The sequence below is a fragment of the Lepisma saccharinum genome, chromosome 5 (genome assembly GCF_977018435.1).
Source record: "Lepisma saccharinum chromosome 5, izLepSacc3.1, whole genome shotgun sequence".
Taxonomy (NCBI): Eukaryota; Metazoa; Arthropoda; class Insecta; order Zygentoma; family Lepismatidae; genus Lepisma; species Lepisma saccharinum.
Window position 1 is genome coordinate 37300509 of NC_139233.1, and position 24557 is coordinate 37325065.

The 24557-nt window shown below is 36.8% G+C and overlaps 1 protein-coding gene across 1 annotated transcript in view; it reads right to left on the bottom strand.

Moving 5' to 3' along the window:
• LOC145987762 (inactive pancreatic lipase-related protein 1-like) overlaps window positions 1-24557 on the bottom strand; it is a 44718-nt gene that overhangs the window by 18619 nt on the left and 1542 nt on the right. The window contains exons 2-3 of the mRNA XM_083122436.1: window positions 2288-2408; window positions 116-264 (exon numbers count right to left, since the gene is read on the bottom strand). Of these exons, the coding sequence (XP_082978562.1) occupies window positions 116-264; window positions 2288-2408 (270 nt within the window). The remainder of the gene's footprint in view (window positions 1-115; window positions 265-2287; window positions 2409-24557) is intronic.

Below are 24557 nucleotides of genomic sequence, written 5' to 3' on the forward strand. Positions count from 1 at the left end.
AAAAATCACAGTCTGTGACTTATGTGCCTTTTCCCGAACACCCTAGAATTCCTAGTTCTATTTATTGCACACAAAGTTACTGTAAGAAACGACACGAATCTTAAAATTAACATACCTTTCCTGAGAGCTCTGTGGCTGGGCGATTTCTCCCCTTCGAAGAAACCATGGATGTAGACAACTGTTGGGTGAGAGATGTTGAAATTCGAAAAATGTAGCAGTCGACGGTCGTTTACCCGCAACACGTGACCATTCGTTGGATTTCTCCTGTAAAGATAGCATTAAACAGAGCAATAGTGCACATTATTCGGGTATCGGTCCTTTTTTCATTATTTATGAAAGGAAGTTCTATTACTATTGGCCGTACTTACGGGTGGAGGGGGGGGGGGTGAGGCGAAGGAATGATTGTTTAAATAAAAATACGGCACACTAGAACGAATTGAGGTCCGCATTATGTGAATATTGTTGTCAGTTTGCAAAGAAATCTAATAAAAATTTTCTTGATCCGTCCACAATACAAGCGAGGAAGAGGAGAGAAAAAAGGAAAAACAGAGAAGTAGAGAAAGGAAAATCGAGGAAGAACTAAAGAATGAAAGAGAGAGAAGTAGATGAATAAAGAAGGAAAGAGGAAAACAGAGGGGAAAAGAAGGAAAGACAGAAGGAGAGGAAGGAAGATAGCGAGAAAGAAAGAAAAAGAGAGAGAGAAAGAATTGTAGAGGAAGGAAGGAAGGAAGAAATAGAAGTAGAAGAAGGAAGAAGCGAAAGATAAATAAATAGGAGTAGAATAAGGAAGAAAGAGAGTGAGAAAGATAGAGAAGTAGAAGAAGGAAGAAAGAGAAAGAAAGAGAGAAAAGAGATTAGGGAAAGGAAGAAAGAAGGAAGATAAGAGAGAAGGAGACGTAGAGGGAGAGAGAAAGCGGGAGAAAATAGAGGGAGTCAGAATGTGAGAGGAAATAGAGGAAGAAGAAAGCGAGAGAAGAGTAGAGGAAGGAAAAGAGAGAAGTAGAGGGGAAATGGGAGCGAGAGAGAGAGAAAGATAGAAGAAAAGAAGAGATCAACATAAAAGCGTTGAAAGAGAGAGGGTAAAGCTATTCTTAGCATCCATAGTCACCGATGCAGAGTCCACCTGATTCATCCACCTTGAGTTCACTACAGCTAAATTCTATGACGACGCCACCGAGCCGCAGCTTGTCAGTTTCCTCATGGCAAACGACAATGCAGGGTCATCTCACCGTGACGGCGTGATGCGCTCCTTTGTTTAACGAGAAAGAACTCATAAGTCCCTCATATTGTGATAACCAGTGAAAGGCTCCCACAGGCGCTTTATGGGTAAAGAAAGCTGAAAGGTGGCTGTAATTGATACCTTTATGTGCGCATCTCAAGATGCCATACGAGTGGTATTTAAATCTTCTTATCCGGACATTTTATTGCTTGAATAATGCATTTTAGAAATTAATTTCACGGTGTTTCAAGTAAAGATGGCATCCAAACGAGACCGAGATGACCTTTTGAAGACTGAGACGAGAACAAGGGTGGCCTCTGCAAAATAGAGATGATGTAAAACTTTGCATCTGAGCCTTTAGTAAGCAATAATGTACAAGTTAAGAGTTGAGCAACTCGCTTGCATTTGTGGACACCAGCGAGCGCTCCTGTGCAGTGTGAGATTGCTTGCTTGATTGTTTTTGTGTTTTAAGTCCACTTTATGCACAGTAAGGCTAATCGGGACTGTACCTACAGTTCAAAGTGCGATGCGAACCACTATGTGCCTCCATCGGGCATCGAACCCGGGATCGCTTGATTACAAGGCGATGACGTTTACCATCATCTTGTCACGCCTCCATGGTTCTTTGGACGTTATTAAGTGCATATTGTCTGATTCATTTTTTTTATTTTGTTTGTGAATTTTCACAACTGTATTATTATTATTATTTCTTTCAGAATCCTTGAAAAGTGTGTAATAAATAGAACGAATGTTGGTGGTATGAATGATTATAGAGCTGAATGAGAGAAACTATGCACTGTAGTGTGTATACGTATTTTAGTGGATCATAAGTTCTGTAGTTTTCCCACATCTGAGGTTGCTCGGAGTAATTCATTTACATAAAAAGATGACATCAACTTCTCAGCCCTCGTATATCCAGGACATTTTACTTGCCTAAGTTTTGGTCGCGACGATGATGATGAATGACGAAACACACTAGCAGCGGACACAGCGATACAATAATGGTATATAACCCAGTGATGTAACCTTGTTAAAAATTACTGAAAGAAAGTGAAATGCAGCACTTACCTTGTGTACAGCCTAAACCTGATGTCCCTCTCTCTGTTGAGGGGACGGAAAACCCCGATTTCCGGGAATAGCTGGAAGTAGACCCCGCCGATGTTGAAGTTGAAGTTGAAGCCGAAAACGACTGTTGGGGAGAAGAGACGTAACGTTATATATTTTTTTACATTGATTTCATACGTTCCTAGATCAGTCTGCTTTATTAACCTAAACAGGGATTTAAAAAACTAAAAAACATTATAAACACCGTTTTGTCCTCATAGCACACAATATAATGTGACAGGGGTAATGGTATTGGGGAGCTACACTAACGCGACTGACGGTGCCTTCAGCCTCGCTCACCACCTTTAATGGGAAATCATGACATGCACTTGCACACAAAAAATAAATGCATCAAATCTATTTCATTGCACCAGAAAATCATCAATTGATTCGCGAAGGTGTGTCAGGTTTGGCGTTCGATGCGTTTTTGTATATATTTCGTAAAGGTAACGGTAAAGGGTATTTCTTTGTGTCGAGCTGTCTTTAATGCATTAATTGATGTGTTTTAAAATCACTTACTGCATCTTTGCTCTGAGCTACAGACTTTATGCCTTTTTTGTTCCAACTGATGCATTTACTTAAACATTTACTCTGAGCTACAGACTTTATGCCTTTTTGTTCCAACTGATGCATTTACTTAAACATTTGCTCTGAGCTACAGACTTTATGACTTTTTTGTTCCAACTGATGCATTTTCTTAAACATTTGCTCTGAGCTACAGATTTCATACCTTTTTGTTCCAACTGATGCATTTACTTCAACATTTGCTCTGAGCTACAGACTTTATGCCTTTTTTGTTCCAACTGATGCATTTACTTCAACATTTGCTCTGAGCTACAGACTTTATGCCTTTTTTGTTCCAACTGATGCATTTACTTAAACATTTGCTCTGAGTTACAGACTTTATGCCTTTTTTGTTCCAACTGATGCATTTACTTCAACATTTGCTCTGAGCTACAGACTTTATGCCTTTTTGTTCCAACTGATGCATTTACTTAAACATTTGCTCTGAGCTACAGACTTTATGACTTTTTTGTTCCAACTGATGCATTTTCTTAAACATTTGCTCTGAGCTACAGATTTCATACCTTTTTGTTCCAACTGATGCATTTACTTCAACATTTGCTCTGAGCTACAGACTTTATGCCTTTTTGTTCCAACTGATGCATTTACTTAAACATTTGCTCTGAGCTACAGACTTTATGACTTTTTTGTTCCAACTGATGCATTTTCTTAAACATTTGCTCTGAGCTACAGATTTCATACCTTTTTGTTCCAACTGATGCATTTACTTCAACATTTGCTCTGAGCTACAGACTTTATGCCTTTTTGTTCCAACTGATGCATTTACTTAAACATTTGCTCTGAGCTACAGACTTTATGACTTTTTTGTTCCAACTGATGCATTTTCTTAAACATTTGCTCTGAGCTACAGATTTCATACCTTTTTGTTCCAACTGATGCATTTACTTCAACATTTGCTCTGAGCTACAGACTTTATGCCTTTTTGTTCCAACTGATGCATTTACTTAAACATTTGCTCTGAGCTACAGACTTTATGACTTTTTTGTTCCAACTGATGCATTTTCTTAAACATTTGCTCTGAGCTACAGATTTCATACCTTTTTGTTCCAACTGATGCATTTACTTCAACATTTGCTCTGAGCTACAGACTTTATGCCTTTTTTGTTCCAACTGATGCATTTACTTAAACAATTGCTCTGAGCTACAGACTTTATGCCTTTTTCTTGTTCCAACTGATGCATTTACTTCAACATTTGCTCTGAGCCACAGACTTTATGCCTTTTTTGTTTCAACGGATGCATTTAGGTGTGTGGACAACCTTTCAGTTGCGGGACTGGTATTTTGTATTTTTTTAATTTTACGTCGTCTTTCTTCCCCTTTTAGATAATCGCGACGACGAGAAGGAGCGATGATAGATGAAATTGGTGAAAGGCCACTCACAAAGACCACCCATACCTAGGACGTTACTCGAACTCCGAAACTTTGATGGCGAGAACGAAAGTATTTTTCTCTCTCTCTCCCTCTCTCTCTGTGTGTGTTACATAAATGATTCTTAAAATATCTCATGCAAGCTAAACCTACTATAAAGTAGAGCCTACCCAGTGATAAACGTCGCTGCGCTTAAACTTGCAGAACGATTATCAATGCAAATAAAATTGCGTAATTAACGATAACCGTTATATTTAAAATAAATACAATACAGGCGCAGAAAATCTCACTACTTCCATCACCATTTTTTAGTACTTATTATTTCTCGTTGCTATGGTTACATCAATTTCATTTCTTGTATTTTATACAGCGTGATAAGATGATTATAACAATATCTATAAAACAAACATGCATGAGTTAAAAACAACATCAATAACATAAATAATATTAACTTTGAACATGACAGTTTGAGAATAGGACAGTCTCAATCTCTCCCCTTCTCCTGGAAAAAAAATGAACATAACATTTTTTTTTACATAATATATAAGATTTGAGTCCTGCTTTTATATACACTCGTCAGGATAATGAGAAAGTTCACTTGACATAATGAACCAATTCACAAATTTACAATACTCTTTTTACTAAAGTTCTGAAAATGTCATCTTAGTGTTCGAATTTACAGCTACTTATGCATTACTTCATAACAATTACATTAGTTTAAGCAATTCTTCCTTTTTCTCATCAGAACAATTAAATTTCTTGATATTTGACAAGTTCTGCCTTGTTGTTATCTTATTTCCGTCCATAGACATCAAAATTGTATAATTGTTTTTCACAACATCAACTATATAGGGTCCAAGCCATAATTCCATAAACTTATGAATTTTCTTGTTAATTGCACTACTATGTTCATGATTTTTCACTAAAACAATATTACCTGGGACAATCTTCAATTTATTAGCATCACACTCAATAGTTTTGGGCTTATATCTTTCCTTAATACGTGCTTTGGCGATAAAATACTTATGTTTCCAGGGCACAAACTTTAAATCATCTGGCCAGTTAATTTGACTGATAATTGAATCCTTTAATTCGTGATGAAGAAAAAGTTCACTAGGTGTGAAACTTGTTATTTCCGAAACGGAATTATTAAGAAGTCCTGTTACATGAGTCAAATATTTTACCCAGTCCTGATGATTTTGCGAAGTATATAATCGTAACAATCGTATTAACTCTCTGTTGTACCTTTCCACAGGATTTGCGAAAGGCGAATAAACTGACGTGGTGATATGTTTTATGTTACAGTCATCCATATATAACTTCCACTCTTGTGATTTAAATTGGGAACCGTTATCTGATAATATTACCTTACATGCTGGATAGTGGTAAAAATACTGGAGCTTGAATTTGTTAATTATTTCACGTGACGTTGCCTTCCTTAACGGATATGCCATTAAAAATTTGGACATCGTGTCAACTATTGTTAATATGTAACTATATCCTTGTGATTTGGGTAACGGTCCAACAAGATCTATTGATAACATATCATGTGGAGTAGTAGAATATACATGCAATTCATCCTTACTAATTTTTGTGTGAGCTTGTTTAGTTTTTGCGCATGTTAGACAGTCGTTCAAATACTGCTTGATACTAACTTTCATTTTAGGCCAATAATATAAACTTCTGCACTTATTAAATAGTTTATAGTATCCAAAATGACCTTGTAAGTCATGGAATTTATGAAGAATTTTGGGTACAACAATAATAGGTACTACAAGTTTCCACTTGTCTTCTTTCAAATGTTTAAGGAATAATATATTATCTTGAATCGAATATTGCCTTTTTATATTCTTCGACAAATTCCCATTTTGTAACTTTTGTACAATGGCACTGCAATAAGAATCCGAATTTTGACTTTCTTGCCAAAATGTTACACTATCTTCGTCAAGAAAATCAAGACTTATGTTATTTACATATAGTTCCGATAGAATTGGAAAACCTGTACTTAAATCAGGATATCTGCTTAAAGCATCTGCAGCTTCATTAGATTTTCCCGGCACGTGATATACATTATAATCAAACATTTGTAACTTCAAACTCCAACGATTTAATCGTGGATTCAAAGTTTTAGTAGATTCTAGCCAAGATAAAGATTGGTGATCGGTAAACAATTTCACCTTAGTTCCAGCTATGTAAATGTAGAATTTTTCGAAAGCAAATAATATCGCTAAGCATTCAATCTCGTGAGTATTGTATGATAACTCTTTGCCTTTAAGAGATCTGCTAACGTATTGAATTATACGTGGTCCTTCTTCAGAATTTTCAGTTGAGTCTTGCCATAGAACAGCTCCTATTCCTTTCTTCGAACCGTCTGTGTTGACATTGAAAGGCTTCGTGAAATCTGGTTGATACAAAGCCTTTGGAGATATCAGTGACTTGCGGAGGTTTTCAAAAACTGAAGCATGAACATCATTCCATTGCCATTTTGATTCCTTTTTCAACAGATCATACAAAGGCTGTGCCATTTCAGCAAATCCTTCAATAAACTTTCGCCTCCAATTAGCTAATCCTAAGAACCTTCTCAAGGAGCGTTTGTTTGTTGGAATTGGAAAATTAATAATTGCTGAATTCTTTGCAGGATCAACCATAATTTTATCACCGGACACTATGTGTCCAAGGAAGCAGATTTCTTTGTAAGCAAACTTACATTTGGAAAATTTAATAGACATATTGACACCCTTTATCTTTTGTAAAACTAGTTCTAAATGTTGCATATGTTGAGACCAATCTTTGCTGAAAATTAGAATATCATCCAAATAACAAACAACAAAATTTCTGCAATCGGTGGAGAATATTTTATTCATCCTGTCCTGGAACACTGAGACTGCTGATCGAATCCCAAATGGAAGATAGCGGAAAAGATATTGTCTGCCTCTATAAGAAAAAGCTGTGTAAGGATATGAATCTTCAGTCAACGGTATTTGAAAATAACCGCATGATAAATCAATTGAAGAAAAGTAAACACATCCTAGGAACCTCTGTAACATTTCGTTAATTGCTTCTACTCTCACTTGTGGAGAGATAACATGTTGATTAAGTTTCCTAAAATCGATCACAGGTCTCCAAAGACCTCCTTGCTTTGGCACTATATGTAGCGGGTTAAGATATGGTGAAGAATCTTGGTAAATAATTCCCCATTTCTCCCACTTGGAAAGCTCTTCTTCTAAAGGTAGTCTCCTTGATATTGGTATGGGATAAGGTGTGCTTGTAATAGGTGTTACGGTATCTAATTGAATCTTGTAAGGTTCAACAGTTGCTTTTCTAGGTTTATCTGAAAATTGTACGTGATAATACGACAGAAGTTTGAATAAATCAGCTTTCTGCAAATTGTCTAAATTATCATTTCTAAAAACAGACTCATAAATGGACTTCTTAGCTGGTATATATTCTACATCATCATTCAAAGTTGACGCATCACGTAACAATCTACATGGATAACTTTCATCATCATTTAATATAACTTCGGAACAAAAGTTAGACTTTGTACAATATTTCGAATCTTCTGTAGAAGAATATTGCGGAGTTAAAACAGAGGAAATTTCCGTTCCTTTATCATTTAGCAAACTTACATTCCCTTCTTTAAAATCAATTACAGCTTTATATTTCCTCAAAAATGGAACTCCTAAAATGACATCAGCATTCAACTCTTTAAGAACAAAAAATTCCATAGAAAAGTATTCGTTCTTTATCTGCAGATTAATAATTTTACTGCCAACAACTTTACACTTCTTGGATCCAGCGAAACCGGTGAGTTTTACATCTTCCACATTATCCAGTTTAATGTTGCTAATCAAAGACGATAGTTTACACCAAACGTCAAAATTTAGAACATTTGCCTGACTTCCAGAATCTATAATACAAACTACAGGTATTTGACAAATAATTCCATGAATAACTGGAACTTCAGTTAATGGAACCCGAATATCATAATCACTAACAGTCCATTCAGGTTCTTCTTCAAACCATTCCAATAAAAAATTCAATTGTAGTGGTTCCGATATTAAGTCTTTATAATTACGTACATTCATAATTTCCTGTGTTTGAAATGAATTTCGTTTGTTCAAATTTGGCCTCTCTGAAAGAAAGCAGAGTGAACGAGGCACTTCCATCCGCTCCTTTAATTTAAATTTGTTGTTGATTGGTAAGATGTTCCAATACCAGATTGTCGTGTAAAGGTCCTTGATACATTTCCAGAAGGAGAATTTGATATTCCAGAAGTTGTAGATGCATCTTGTGGTTGTAATGAAGCCACATTAACAGGTTGACTGTAAGTAGGAGCGAGAGCAGGCTCACTTGTATACTGTGCTTGCCTATTGTAGAAAATCCTTCCATTCTGACTACTGTTAGGTAACTGAGAACTTATAGAATCCTGATTATAATTCCTATTTGTAATGTCACCGGAAATACCAGAGTATGAATTATTTCTTTGGAATCTGAAATTATTTCTGTTATTATATGTAAATCCTGAATAGCCTCGATTATTTCTACGTCTTCTAAAACTACCATTGCTACCTCTAAACTGTCCATATCTTGAATTAGCATTGCCAAATTCATTAGTAAAAGGTACTTGAGCATCCATCGACGAAGTCTGAGTAGAAGATGAGCAAGTGTTTTTGGTGTGTTTAACATTAATTTGCTTGACACTAAATTTTGATTACATACTGTCAGGATTCTTGTTGGGTTTAACCTTACTACTATTATCGGTTTCTTCCGGTAGGAAAATAAGTCCTCTTCTACTAGTTCGGACAACATCTAATTTCCTTAACATAGTTGTTAACTGGTCCATAGAACGTATCTCATGACAAGTTATGTTATTAGCTATATTATTTGGTAACTGGCTAATAACTAATTGAATAACATCCAATTCGTTTGGATTCTCAACTAAATTGCAATAATTTGAATATGTTTTCAACGTGAAGCTTTCTAAATCACCATGTACTGTAGGATCATACTTCCTGTTCCTTAATACTGATAACTGAGACTGTAGTATTTCCGGACTTGCAAATTGTTTCATGAATTCCCTTTGAAAATGATCATATGAAGAAAACATACGTTTGTGAGTTCTATACCAGTACGCAGCTCTGATGGTGAAACATTGCTGAATACTCTGTAGCCTTTTGTTAATTGGAATGCCCACAAGATCAAGCATAGAATTAAGATGTTCTAGATATTCTCGAACCGATTGGTCTTCTATTTTCCCAGAAAATTTGGGTAAATGAGACAGTTCATTTATCTTTACATATCTGTTTCCTCTATCCCCAACAGTAATTACAGGTAAAGACGTTGGAGAAATACAACGATCAAACTGACTTTGTGGATTATCACAGTAATTGTTATTTGTATTTGACTCATTAACATCAATTTCAGCATTTGGACAACTTGTGCCAGTCATTAAATTTGCATTACGCCTTTCACCTTGAAACCATGGTCTACAAGCTTCATTCTGCAAGGAAGAAATATGACGAAACCCACACGTTTCACCAGGGACATTACTATGATGAACGACAGGGAGGTTAGGTTCTTGCGAGTATGTAAACATTTGATTTATGTAACTATTTTCACCATCAGCAGAACAACATTGTTGAACATTGGAATGTTTATCAATATTTGTAACGGTAGAATTCAATCTAGAAGTTGTCTGCATATTGTTAATCGCATAATTACTTGTATCCTTAAACTGTACACTATTAGGTGACATATTAGTTCGATAATGTTCCTCATTGCAGGTTGGAATAAATCTTTTGTTTCGCTTCCAGCGAACACGATTTCGAACATGCGGTTCATCGAACGTTGTTTTCACATGGGTTGTTAAAGATTCATCAGATGAATAAGTAGATGAATTAGTCACCCCCGAGTCAACTGCACTTCTAGCCCTTTCACGTGATGTCTTAGTTTGAGAACTATTTTGTGCAAGGGGAGGTTTCAAATTTCCTTTTGTGTTGCGTTGAGAATTTGCATAATTAGTTTGCAAAACATCAATACGAGATTCTATATGTTGCAACCTGTTATTACAATCAGTAATATACGTACCAAAATGTACATTTTCCCTACCAGCAACTTCCAACGATGATAATCTATTATTAATATCAGTTATTTTGGATGAACATACTGTAATAGATTTATCATATTCACTAATCAAATCTTTATTTATTAAAATTTGTTGCCCTTGAACGTCTTGTTCTGTTCGGATTTGAGAAATATTGCTATTTAAAATACTTCCCAAATGTTCATTTTTCTTGACACATTCGGAAGCTATTGAATCAAGTTGTGTTTTAACATCGGAAGTCAAATTGTCTAATCTTTGATTAAAAGTATTAATTTCTTCATGAACCAATTCAAATTTTGAAGTTAGGTTACTATAAATATCCAATTCCAATTGTTCAAACTGAGACTTAATATTCTCATTAAACTCTGCATATTCTTGATTAGATTGCTGTAACTGTAATTTCATTTCTTGGTTAGCAAGATCCATTCGTGTTTTTAGTTCTTCATTAGACTGTTCTAACTGCAATTTCATTTCAGCATTAGACTGTTCTAACTGCGATTTTATTTCAGCATTAGACTGTTCAAACTGCGATTTCATTTCAGCATTAGACTGTTCTAACTGCGATTTCATTTCAGCATTAGACTGTTCTAGTTTCGTCTTGAGGTCTTCATTAGAAGCGACCATTAGCAATTGAATACTCTTAACAGTACTTAACAAATCACCAAAATTCGGGTTCAGAGTTTCTAGATAAGCTGGCAAACTAAAAGGATCATAATCTGGTTTGCAACCTTTACAATAATAATTTTCTAGTGTAGTCGAATAAATTGTCCAGTGAGTGACTGTAAGTTTGAGACAAGATATGTGATGCCATGACGAGCACTGTGTACACTGAACATACCTCAAATCATTGTCAGGATCATTACAACAAGATAATTTGTCGGGTTTTGTAGAACAAACATCATGTTCTGTAGTATTCGCATTACTGGAAGCGACTACGGGATTACCAGCATCAAAGTAAGTAGTCATTATATTAGCCTGAATGTTTGTTTCTTTACGCGACGATTTAGATTTACTTTGCTTTAACTTATCAGCTATTGTGATCTTCACACATATGACGATTCACTTAAGAAGTTACGTTATACACACTGAAGATTGTGACGTAAGTCTTACTTCAACATATAACAAAAATTCTGTTCCATTACAACAGACATTCTTACCACTATCAGAAGATTGCACACTTTTTGAACAATCCTGGCTTCTGGGTCGCCACTCTTGATGAACGTCGCTGCGCTTAAACTTGCAGAACGATTATCAATGCAAATAAAATTGCGTAATTAACGATAACCGTTATATTTAAAATAAATACAATACAGGCGCAGAAAATCTCACTACTTCCATCACCATTTTTTAGTACTTATTATTTCTCGTTGCTATGGTTACATCAATTTCATTTCTTGTATTTTATACAGCGTGATAAGATGATTATAACAATATCTATAAAACAAACATGCATGAGTTAAAAACAACATCAATAACATAAATAATATTAACTTTGAACATGACAGTTTGAGAATAGGACAGTCTCACCAGCCTCTGCAGGAATATGTACTAAGTTGTGGATAGATATGGACAGCGCTTAATGTGGTGTGCAATTAGAATGTCCAAATATCGTCTTCCCACTTTCATGAAGCTTATTAAAGTGAGAAGAAAAAGCTCTCGCCGGAATGGAATCGACGGTGGCCATTTTCACATTCCACCAAGGCAATCCTCATTTGTTGTTCGCTTGCCGGCAAGTGACGTAGACTGTCTATTGTTTTCAAAGTATCAACGTCACGATCAAGTACAGGCTTTTCCGCTTCAACAACTGGGCACGCCGCTTTTCAGTGCGATAAACATGAAGTGGACGAAACTTGCTTTGGTAACACGAAAGTAGGGATGGCACCGAATCGAGACTAGAACGCGAACAGACGACTAGTCGAGTCGAGACAGAGAATGGGAATTCAGATTCTCGTCTCGTTTCATGCTTTACCAAACAAGTTTGAAAATTAGGCACAAAATTATTACGCCACTTATTCAGACACGCCAATTGGGTGGCTAACTGACTTTAGAAACATAATTCGATTGATTGATTGGTTTGGTTTATTGTATTCCGTATTTCTGCCACTTTTGGCTAATCGCGAAGATGAGGATGAGATGAAATGATGAAATTGATGATGGAACATGCACAAATTGTCCTCAGGAGATATCAAGGAAGAAAGACAGACAGAAGAACAATGAAAGAGATGAAATGAGGGAAAAGAAGAACATGGAGAAGATACGGAAGGAAAGTGATTTGGAAGCAGAGGAACGAAGACAAGAAAGACCGGAAAAAAACATGAGCGATGGATAGAAATAAAGAGAAAGTGATGCAGATAAACATAGGAAGAAGAAATGATAGACAATTTGAGGAAGAAGGAGAACAAGAGAAGAAATAAATGCAGATATAAGGAAAAAGGGAATGAAAGAAGAGAGAGAAACAGGGAAAGAAAGAGAATCTTAGCAGCCATAGGCTAAATATTCAGGATTATTAAAATGTACAAGCTAATGGTACTTTTGTTAACTTCCTGGGAACTGGTGCAAAGTGATGACTAGGGCTAGGATTTTGATGACTTCAAAATTGCCAAAAAATGACCTTTAAAAATGCATTTATGACCTAATACATGCAAGAAAATACCCTATAAACTTAGAAAAATGACCTAAAAATTCTGAAAGATTTGTAAAACAAATTTATAAACTACCAAGAGAAATTCAAATTACAAATTTACGTTACACAGGGTGGCTACTCATCGGGAATTCTTTGAATTCCGGGAATTATGCGTGAATTCCACTTGAATTTTTCTCCGTAGACGTGAAAAGTTACAACTTTTTAAATACAAATCCTATTCACATTTTATGCTAATAAAAATTATTTTCGTAAAATTTTCTTGCTCGAAGTTTATAACCACAGCTAGGAGGCGGCGGGAGTCGGCCCTGGGCGCCGAACTATCTAAATGAAAAAATGTTTTAAAATTGGTTGATTGATTTGTGGTTTTAAGTCCACTTTATTCACAGAAAGGATAATCGGGACTGGACCTACAGTTTAAAGTGGGATCCGAACTACTGTGCCATGTGTTGAAAAAATAATTGAAATACGTAGTTTGTTCGAACACAAATGCTTTAGCACCATTTTTTACATAATTTACGAGGATAATAACAATAACGTCTTTGATACTACAACTACTACTACTAATAATAACAACAACAACAATGTTGGTCCCGGCGGGTTCGAATCCCGTCTTGGGCATAGATGTCTGTGACTGTCCATCAAATTCATCATATCACTCATCCCCATCTTCGCAAATTAGCCAAACGTGGCACAAGAAGCGAAGTAAAATAAAACAAATCATTAATAATAATAATAATAATAATAATGCTTTAATAATAACATTATTATTAACACTATTATTATTAGTATCAGTATTAGTACGTTTGTCCTGGCATTTTCTCCCCGCCTGCTCAGACAAAAGTTCGTGATTGCGCGTCTGATTGTAAATAGAAACTCAGCACCTTAAATTAAATATTTTAATTATATTACGTATACCGCTTAATTGAATTATAATTTTTGGATGTTGGGATCACATAGACCCTTTATATTATTAAGATATTTTTGAGTGGATGTTGATAGGCGGCAGTACGTAAGGTTGAAATAGAGAAAACATCTACTTGAATTTTTGGAAAGTTCGCCTTGAAAACCGGGAATTGTACTTGAATGTCATCTTGGTCCTAGAGTAGCTACCCTGTTACAGTATCTATCACATGTTAATTGCGTATCGTAGTACAAGTAAGAAAGTTCACTTTTTGTCATCTTTTACACTTTAAGTACCGAGTTGCAGTACACAAAGATAATCATATGAAAATTTTCAAAAGTGAATGATGCAGTCTCTAAATGTACTTTTAGGGTTACACAAAACCTTTACTCAAATTGTTAGTGTAAATTTATAAGCTATAAAAATTTAAAACTTATTCCTGTTCGAAAAAAAGAAACTGCCAAGTCAAATTAATATTTCGTAGAAATACATATATATTTTTCTTTCATGAGGCCAAGAGAGTATTTGGAAGGGACGGTGGCTTGGGAAGGCTATAGCCCCGGATCTCGATCTGCAAAGGGGCTTCCAGTGGGAAAACATTGCTATGAAATAGTCGAGAAGAAGGGGCGAAATGATTTCTTTTAAATGGCACAAGAATACAAAGATATAAGTGGACATTTGACAAGCTAAGTCTAAAACTTACAACTGAAATCGTACGTGTGTGTGGGGGGGGGGCAGGGGCGCCGACTTGTCAAAAATTATTGGGGGGCTCTGATCACTGATATAAATTAATGAATGACTCACTCTCTCCCTTTCTTAACTTTTGGCCTCAGTGTTCGGAATCTCGTAAAACCCCATGAATTCCTCAAAAATATCAAAATTTTTATTTACAGTTCGAATGCAGACTATTAATTGTCCACGGATGGATATGTCACAAGTATCGTCAACCATAATAGCAAAATATTCCCGACTTTTAATATCTGCTACCACGGAGCGCAAAACAGATCTCCCTAATATATCAATGATCTCGTTCTGAATGTCATGTGAGAGCCATTTGTTTCCCGAACGTCCCATCCACTACTCTAGTTCATGCACATCGTCTTTTGAAACTCTTTAGTAAAAATGTTAACAATACTCATAATTACATACTTAATATATAGTAATATGTCATGTGTTTTGCTGTCTCTGGTCATAGCCCCCCCCCCCCCAAAGTTTATGGTTTAGCGTTTCAGCCCCCAAACTTCAACACATCAGCCCGTAAGAACGTTCACACTAGTGACCTCTTTACACGCCCTTTGAACTACTTAGAGGGCTACCAGCCACATTTCACGTTTACCACATTATAAAGCATGGCACATTTCACAGTTTACAGTGGAAAACGGTGTTTGAATTATTGTGGCACTTACAGCGTTTACCAATTTCAGTCTTCAATTATTAAGGGGGGCTCTGCCCCAACATCGTTAACATTGGGGGGAGGCTCGAGCTCCCCCAAGCCCCATGGAGTCGGCGTCTATGAGGGGGGGTTGGCTACGTGAGGTAACACAGTGGAATATGATTCACAATACTAAAATTAAAATAAATATGTGGAAACAATAGAAATCAAAATATGTTGTAGCTAGTGACGGCGCAATAGTAAAGATGGAGGGGTAAGTCATATTTTCCCGGGGCAATCATGTTCATTATTCCGTTACATACGACACAAAAATGCATATTTTGGCTAAAAGAGCATTCATTAATTTTTTTATTTTTGTCGTTTTACTGGGGGCAGATAAGATAGAGAGAAATGAATTGTCGAACGAGAATAGAGGGACGTTCCTGCCCCCCCTGTAGTGTGGTCACTGCCTATAGCTATGCTGGAGAAGAATGCACCAATTAATACGCTATTAAATAAAACAGATACTTTTAAAACTTTTAATCAAATTATTTGTGAACTATAATTTAAATTTAGAGAGAGCACATACTTGATTAATTTAATTTGGATGAGTTAACTTCTGAAGCCTAGCATATCCGAGCCTTCTTCCGGTGTAACTGCACTGCCCTTTGAGCCCTAGCTGCTGCGTTCAGGTGGCGGAACGAGCAGAATACTAATTAAAACAAATATGTGACAAATATATATATAAAAAAACAACGTGTTGAAGCTATTGACGGCGCCAAAGAAAAGACAGAAGAGAAACGTGGAGAGCGCAGTGATATTTTACGGGAAGCAGCCACGTTTATTACACCATTACATTTACATACAATATTAAAATGTTCTGCTTTTAGATCTCGCACAATGCCTTTTTCACAAAAATGGGCAATCCCGCATTTTTTATATCAATCAAGCTGTGATATTTTAGATTTCTTCCGTTAGTTTTCTGATAATAGTTTTCACAGCTTTCCATAGCATTTAGGCATGATTTCAGTTGGCAAGAACAAAATAATCTTATTTCAAAACACAGCAAAAAGAAATCCAACGCGCTTAAGTTAAAACTCCCTTACATTGGAAGCCTGGAGAGAACAAAACAGGGGTTCCCTCGTAACACGATTTTTTTAATACCATTTTACACATTTGAATCAACTTTGTGATAAATTGATTAGAACGGATGAATCTTAACAGTAAAAGTTGTAGCTTTTCCCATGCTACTATATTTTAGAAGATATTCGTTGTCAAATATCTCAATATTTGCATAAGGAACCAGCCTTTTCGTGTCGTTTCGACGATGACGTCATGCATCCACGGACAACTGCGCCGCCGAACGACCACCCCCTGAAAATTTCCTATACAGAGCACAAACCTTTGTACCCTTGTATTTAACAATAATCCGTGTGGCAACAATATATTTACTGATAGAGGGGAAATCACATTGTTTTAGCTGAATTGTTACACAACAGCTTGTGTCAACAATACTGCACAGAATTTCTTTGTTTCTTCAAACACAGTCATTCAGATCTGTGCTGAAGGCAATGAGACGAGAGTCGGGAACATCTTTCCTTCAAAGGGTTTCATTTGCATGTAAAATGCCCCTTCTTTCACCAAAATGTACAAAAATGCATAAAATGACTTTTAAAAGGTCGAAATATGACTTAAACTGTTTAAAAAGTTCTTAAAAATGCTCTTTACTCCAAAAGGGGTCAAAAATGCAAAAAAAATGCCATAACAAAGGTATTCCAATTAATTCACTTACGTGTAAAACACATTTCTATCTACTTATGCAATGTATCTGCCTTACAAAAAAAAATGCATTTGCATCAAAATCCTAACCCTAGTGATGAGTAATTTTTTGCTTTCGAAAATGTAACAGTTATTCAGTAAAATACTTCTGGACGCTATTTTTAAGTTCTGGACGCTATTTTTAAGGGCTAGAAAAAAGTATTCATTCAGCCCTCACGAAGTTAGATCCTAAGTTACGCCTATGGCAAAGCCTACCGAAAAATATTTCATCCCCCGGAAATAAATTCTTGATTGATTGATTGATTTGGTGTTTTATGTCCACTTAATGCACAGAAATGTTAATCGGGACTTGACCTACAGTTCAAAGTGGGAACCGAACCACTATGTGCCTTCACTGGGTATCGAACCTGGGACCCTTTGATACAAGGCCACGACGCTACCAAGACATTCTTGGGTACGCTACTGGTCATGGGTGGAGAAAGAAATAAACTGAAACGTGAATCCTTTTTTAAATAGAATTTCAACCCAGGACCCTTGAGTGCACTGAATACGAATCTGTAATAACAAAATATATGAATGATATGCACAGGGGAGAGTAGAAAGCTGCTTTAATGTCCATCCAACCTTCTGTTGACTGTGAAAAGCACGATTAACAATGTATAGCTATGACTATTGGTATTGCTGTATTAACGTCAAAGACCCATGGACTGACGTTCTTGCCTCGAGCGATCGAAGCAAACAAGAAACCTGCTTGCATTTTGAGAAATTTTAAAAACAGGTCTCTACGCGTCAATAACAACAATTCGAACCGTTTAAATGCCAGTTGCAATTCTTCCATTAGCCCAGTTTTAACTGGTGAATGTGAACTTCAGACACCTAACAGGTCATCATTCACTCGTCGTAATTTGTTTTGAAATAACATATATTCGGTTGTAAATACTAGAAAACATCGGAAGCATTTTGCAATACCATGACTTTCATTTTTGGGGAAACTCTCAACACGCACACCGGATTTTTTTAAAAATATGCTAACACATCCAAGTTTATATGTAAGCTACTTTGAACACTTAGCTTTTATAAGTGAAACGAAATCAAACTATCTAAGGCACTTACACACTCTCAAAGTAGAGAGTGATATTACAGTATATGTCAAAAAACAATTTCTACATTTTTAATTTACGGCTAACTGCCTACCAAAAAGGACCATTTTGCACAGGCATCCAGTTATACAATTTGTTACCAAATAGTTATAAAAATATTGAGAGATCCAAGATATTTCAGGAATTAAATGATTTTATATTGTAAATTTAGACTGTATACACGACATAATACTGTATTTTTATATATCACTATTGCACTACAGAAGAAGAACCTAAAGATAAAATTATTTTTGTATACTTTCATATTACGTTATATCATAGATTTAGTATTGAAGAAAACAGTGTGTAATGTTATGTGTATATTGTGTGCGTTGCCATAATTTGTAATGTGCACTCATCGTCCCTCAAGGGTATTTTCGTTGTCAAACTTCTGAATACACATAATCAGCAGTGACGTGCACTGAGGAGTAGCTAGTCTAGCAGAGATAGATCAATCAATCTCACATCTCGAATTATATTCAAATCACAATATTTATTGTCTTGTTAAAGCCACCACAGCTCATACGCAACACTTTCTTTTCCACGCTCTTCTCGTCATCGGTGTTCTCCGCGGGCAAAGCTGGCTGGATACCCTAGCTCGCTCTTCTTCCGCCAGACCAGTTTTCAGGTAGAAACAGCCGGCCCAAGGAAAATGAAGATTTCCACCTCTACCTCTCTTGTCCCCTCGCCCCCCGCTGCAATGGTTGAAAGCCCAGGCTTTCAGGTCCCCCAGTCTATCTCCTATAGGACAGATAGGGGATTGGTTTCTCATAGATTTTTTGTAAATCCTGTAAAGAACTCAGGGTAAAATTTTCTGCAGTACTTATGTTCTCTGTATTTACACAACCTTTTACACGTTGTACAATATGTGCGTATGTATAATATGGGATGTAGTTTTATTATTTATGAAATGGGAACGTGTTATGTGCAGACAATGATGTTATGCTTTCTTTCTTTTTTTCTTTTACAAATATGGAATATATAATGATTAAATTACAAATATATGCTCAGGCTCTATCTGACTCTCGTTTTAGTAGTGTTTTATTTAAATATACTACTCTTGGTCTCTAACAGTCATAAATACGGATGTATTTATTTGGGCAAGAGAACGCGTGTTCGTATTGTTGTTGGTTTGGTTTATTTTACTTCGCTTTTCTGCCACATTTGGTTATCGCGAAAATGAGGATTGAGTGATAATATGATGACATTGGTTAAGGGACCTCATATGAACAATCCAGGCCAGGATTCGAACCCGTGATGAGTGCGCATTCTTGTCCTATGTGTTGCAGTGAATAATGAAATAATTTGGAATGAAAAATGTATCTCAGAACTCAAAAAGTCAAATGAATATCATTGAAGAAACTACAAAAGAGTGTGTTGTGTTTTGTTACCTGTCACCAAATCAACCAAGCGTGGGGGACTGGTTATCATAGCGCGCTACGACACCAGGATTTCCGGGTTCGAACCCCGACCCAGGCATGGGCGTTCCCTGTGCTCGTCCCTTCATCAATTTCATCGTATCTTCGCAATTAACTAAATGTGACAAAAAAGCGACGCTAAGTAACAAAAATGAAATCAAATCATTGATTGATTGCTCAATTTGGTTCATTTTACTTCGCTTTTCCGCCACCTTTGGTACAACAAAATAGATGAAGGAACACACACAAAGAACACAAATGGCCAATCCGAGATTCGAACCCAGGATCTCTGGCTTAGAGTCAAATCAAATAGTTTTTTACTTTCGAATGTGGGTGGGGGTTACGTGTACTTTTTTCTCGTACTCATTCATAATTTTGCAATCTTTTCCTGTTATTGACATTCTTCTTTTTTGTAGGAATACTGGCCCTAAAGGGAGGAGGTGTGTGACCCACACCAACCCCGCCCCCTTGAGCACGCCACTGACTGCTACCCCAAGTGTCGACGTCACCGCACGTCACTGATAATCAGCTACGACTGACCAAATATCTATATCTAAACCAGTGTTTAAATTTATTAACAGTTATCCGTAGAACACTAATGTGGATGAAAATTCACCCATAAGTTCCTGTTTTCTCTTTAATCGTGTTACTTTCGAAGAAAAATTAATACAATTTCTAGTTCAATACAGAAGCTAATATTCACAATGACTTTTCAAAAATTACTGAGTATTAATATTAAACATTTCGGTAACACTTTCATATAGGTGTGACGGATTTCTTCAAATTTACAGGAGAGAGAACTTACGCAAATCATTTTCTGTAGTGTTGTGGAAGTTCGTGAATGTAGTTTTGATAAATTTTAATTGGAATGCATGTTGTTTTCTGCGAAAATTTCTGTCCGACACGCTGTTGCTGCTACCGGTATTTGCTTTCTGCACGAGAGCACAATGTTCCGTGTGTCAGATGACGTAAACCCCGTAGTCAGTGTTTCAAACCTCGTCGTGTTCTCACTATAACATGACATGTCGAGTATTATTTTTTTTTTTAATTTTTTTTTTAAGCTATGCTTGCCTAACCTAACCTTACGGGAAATGGTTTGTGGGGCTAACGTCAATGGTTTGTGAGGCTAACGTCAATGGTTTGCGAGCTATTAGCATAATTTCAAATCCGGGCACAAAAGTAGGTATTTTTCGTTGAACAAGGCTGCAACACTGCATAAATCGACAAAACACTCGCAGAACGCGCGATGAACTAGTACGCTCTCGCCATAATGTGTTCAGAATCGAAATAACAAATAGTAAGTACTCGTAAATGTAAGAAATATACATTAGTTTCATTAGAAATTCATTATTTCACCTAAAGAAATGTTCCGCAATGCAGAATAGTACGTTAGCAATGTAAAGAAGTGCGAAATAAATGATTTATAGGTGTCACACCTATATGGAAGTAGTACCAACATTTCTTATGATTTGTTAATATTGATGGAACTGCCATCTAGAGGAGGGAATCAAATTAAAATACGTAGCTATGTACTCAATTGCTTCGATTTTTCCATGCACTCATTGATTGATTGATTTATTTTACTTCGCCTTTCTGCCAGTTTTGGCTTATTGCGAAGATGAAGATGGGTAATGATATGGTGGAACTTATGAAGGGACACTCATAAGGTACACCTATGCCCATGCCGCGATTAAAACACTTGACCCTTACATATTCACTATGGCACAGAGATTGTCTCCATGAAGACATTGTTACAAGCCTCTAATATTGACGTTCAACGAGCTTGAGATTATCGCAGACAACCTGTCTTGATATTTATGTAATGTAGAGTGAGCATTGAATAAACAGACACATTGGTATTCTGATATGAATGTAGTTTTTTCTTTAAAAGAAAGAACTAAAATCTTTTTGTTATTAATTGAGTGCCCAGTTGTCATAGTTACTCGAAAATTGTATGTAGGTAATTTTAAATACCATTCGACTGGATATAGAGATTGTCTACCAGTCAAGAATGTCTAGAAATTATGCTTTTGGTCACCAATCTTGGCTGTTTTACAGTAAAGTGAATTTACATTGTTATTTACCTGTACTGGGATTTGATAAAATTGAATATTTGGAAATTCATAATTGTATTGAGCTGTGGTTAAGATTTGTTCCATTTGTTTCTTCAGAATTACATTCTTGTATTCGTGAAGTTTTGAAAAATACTAAATAAGTACATAATGTGGCCATTCCCTATTCAGGATGAAGTTTGAAGCATTAATTTTTACATGCATTAATAATTAAAGCAAGTCTAAATCTCATTTAAAGTACAGCTTAAGTTTTCATCTTAACCGACCTCCTGGTAGGGTTTTTTTCATTGAAAATAAATATATTTTCCTAATTTCCAACTACACCTAAGTAGGGGGTTGATTAAATAAATGTTAAGAAAAAAAGAAAAAAAACAAGGCCAAGAATTTTGGATTTCTTATTTTGGTAGACACTTTGATATACAAGGTGTATCAGAAGTCCCTTACCACCCCTTGTACAATCCGCAGTGATGTATTTTCATGGAATTTGATATGGGCCTAGAGGAACACCTTTTGAAGTATGTTACGCGGACGGCCGCCATCTTAGTTCCGCCATCTTGAATTCAACTTTTTTATTTAATATGATAGGTGGGTCATGTGATACATGATCATAGGCTAGAATTTCGTCAGGATGTCAAATCTGAAATCAGATTTCATGTAACTGCATTTGGTGAAAAGTTAATGGCAACTGAAAGTGATGTTTACCTGTTTGTTGCAGGTGCTGAACCATGCCGTTAACAAGTGAAGAACGCATCCAGATCGTCAAATTGTGAGGTGGAAGAAGTGCCCGTGCAGTGGTTGCCGCTTTCAACCTGCGTCGTCCAGAACGTCACCCTGTGTCACATGTTGCAGTGGCACAGTTATTAACCAAATTCGAGGAGACGGGCACGGTCTTGGACAGACCGCGTAGTGGGACCGCGGACAGTCACGGATGAAGCACATTCAACGGCAGTGTTGGCCTTCTTCTCGAAGTCACCGTAGCGAAGCACACGTCGTATAGCAATGCAATATGCTATGAGTCACAGTTCAGTGTACAGGGTGCTACAGAGGCACAAGTGGCATCCGCATAAGGTGCAAATGCAGCAACACCTCTCCGAGGACGATGCAGATCGCCGCGTGCAGTTTTGCGAGTGGGCTATCGCGCAAGTACGGCTAAATCCGAACGTCGCTATGCAGATACTCCATTCCAATGAAGCGAACTTCTACGTAAATGGGGAGGTGAATAGGCAAAACATGCGCTATTGGTCGCCTGACAACCACGCATGGACAGATCCCTCCAAAATGACCGGTGCAGTGAAGATTATGGTGTGGGCAGGCATGTGGCGAACACGGATAATCGGTCCTTTTTCCATTCAAGGGAATTTAAATGCGGAACGATACCTGGAGATGCTACAGGAACAGGTACTGCCAGCTCTGATGTCGGCAGATGGTACATTTCCTAGGTTTTTTCAACAAGATGGTGCGCCTCCCCATTATGACGTCCAGGTGCGTCAGTACCTGGATGAACAATTTCCTTGGGCATGGATTGGTCTACGTGGGCCTATTGAATGGCCTGCCCGATCACCAGACCTAACGCCAATGGACTTCTACCTTTGGGGACACGTAAGGGTATGGTGTATGATGTGAAAATTCATGTTCTTCGTCATCTGGAACCACGTATCATGGCTGCCTTTTAGCAAATTTCACCAGAAACCTTGCTCGGTGTCCACAGACATTGGGAGAAGCGTCTGCACACATGCATTGCCCAACACGCACAACATATGGAACACATTCTGTAACAGGTAAACATCACTTTCAGTTGCCAATAACTTTTCACCAAATGAAGTTACATGAAATCTGATTTCAGATTTGACATCCGGACGAAATTCTAGTGTATGGTCATGTATCACATGACCCACCTATCATTTTAAATAAAAAAGTTGAATTCAAGATGGCGGAACCAAGATGGCGGCCGTGCGCGTGATATACTCCACAAGGTGTCCCCTTAGGCCTATTATGTATCGCCCATATCAAATTCCATGAAAATACATCAATGCGGATTTTACAAGGAGTGGTAAATGACTTCTGATACACCCTCTACATGCGCACTACATCTTGTATGATGAAAGTAAGAGCTTATATTAAAGAAAGTGTGCGTGTGTATTTATACAGCTGCTGAAGCATCAGTGTAGTATTATTAGTAGTTGCAGTACTATAACACATTGTTCTTTATTGTTAAAGTTATACTGCTCATTGTACTCTGTAACAATGCTGCATTGACTCCTGTATGAAAGATACAATATTGTCCTTTTCCTTCCATTGTCAGTGTGTGGGTGTACGATTTTATGCTGAATTCTTTATAGTACTAAGTTATTGTGTCCTTTGAGAATGAAATGAGTTTTGCAGTTTCGAGTAAATTGTCAGTTTCTTAAATGGGTCGATTATTGACATGCTCCTTCACTCTATCTAGTCTACAATAAAAGAATAAAAGGCGAAGATACTTCCTCTACCATGCAACACATATTGAAGGCATATACAGGGGTGTGGAGATGGGATCCCGCACATAAACCTACATTGTGGAGGTGATGTGATCAACATTACGCTCCAGTCGTCTTTACCCTTACCCAGGTATCTATATAGAGGATGGGTGAACCACAGAGCTTCTTAATTCAGGGACACTGTTTGAAAAGTCCCTACCTGAAATCGTCCATCCCTGGTATCGAACCTAGGTCTCCCCTGTGCAGTCAGACTCGACTGGACCATCGCAGCTAGCTTTGGCATGTTTAGAACAAAAATATATTTACAAAATTTACATAAACCTCTTTTCCCTTACACACCTGCATTAAACATGTTTTTTTTTTTTTGAATAAGCTT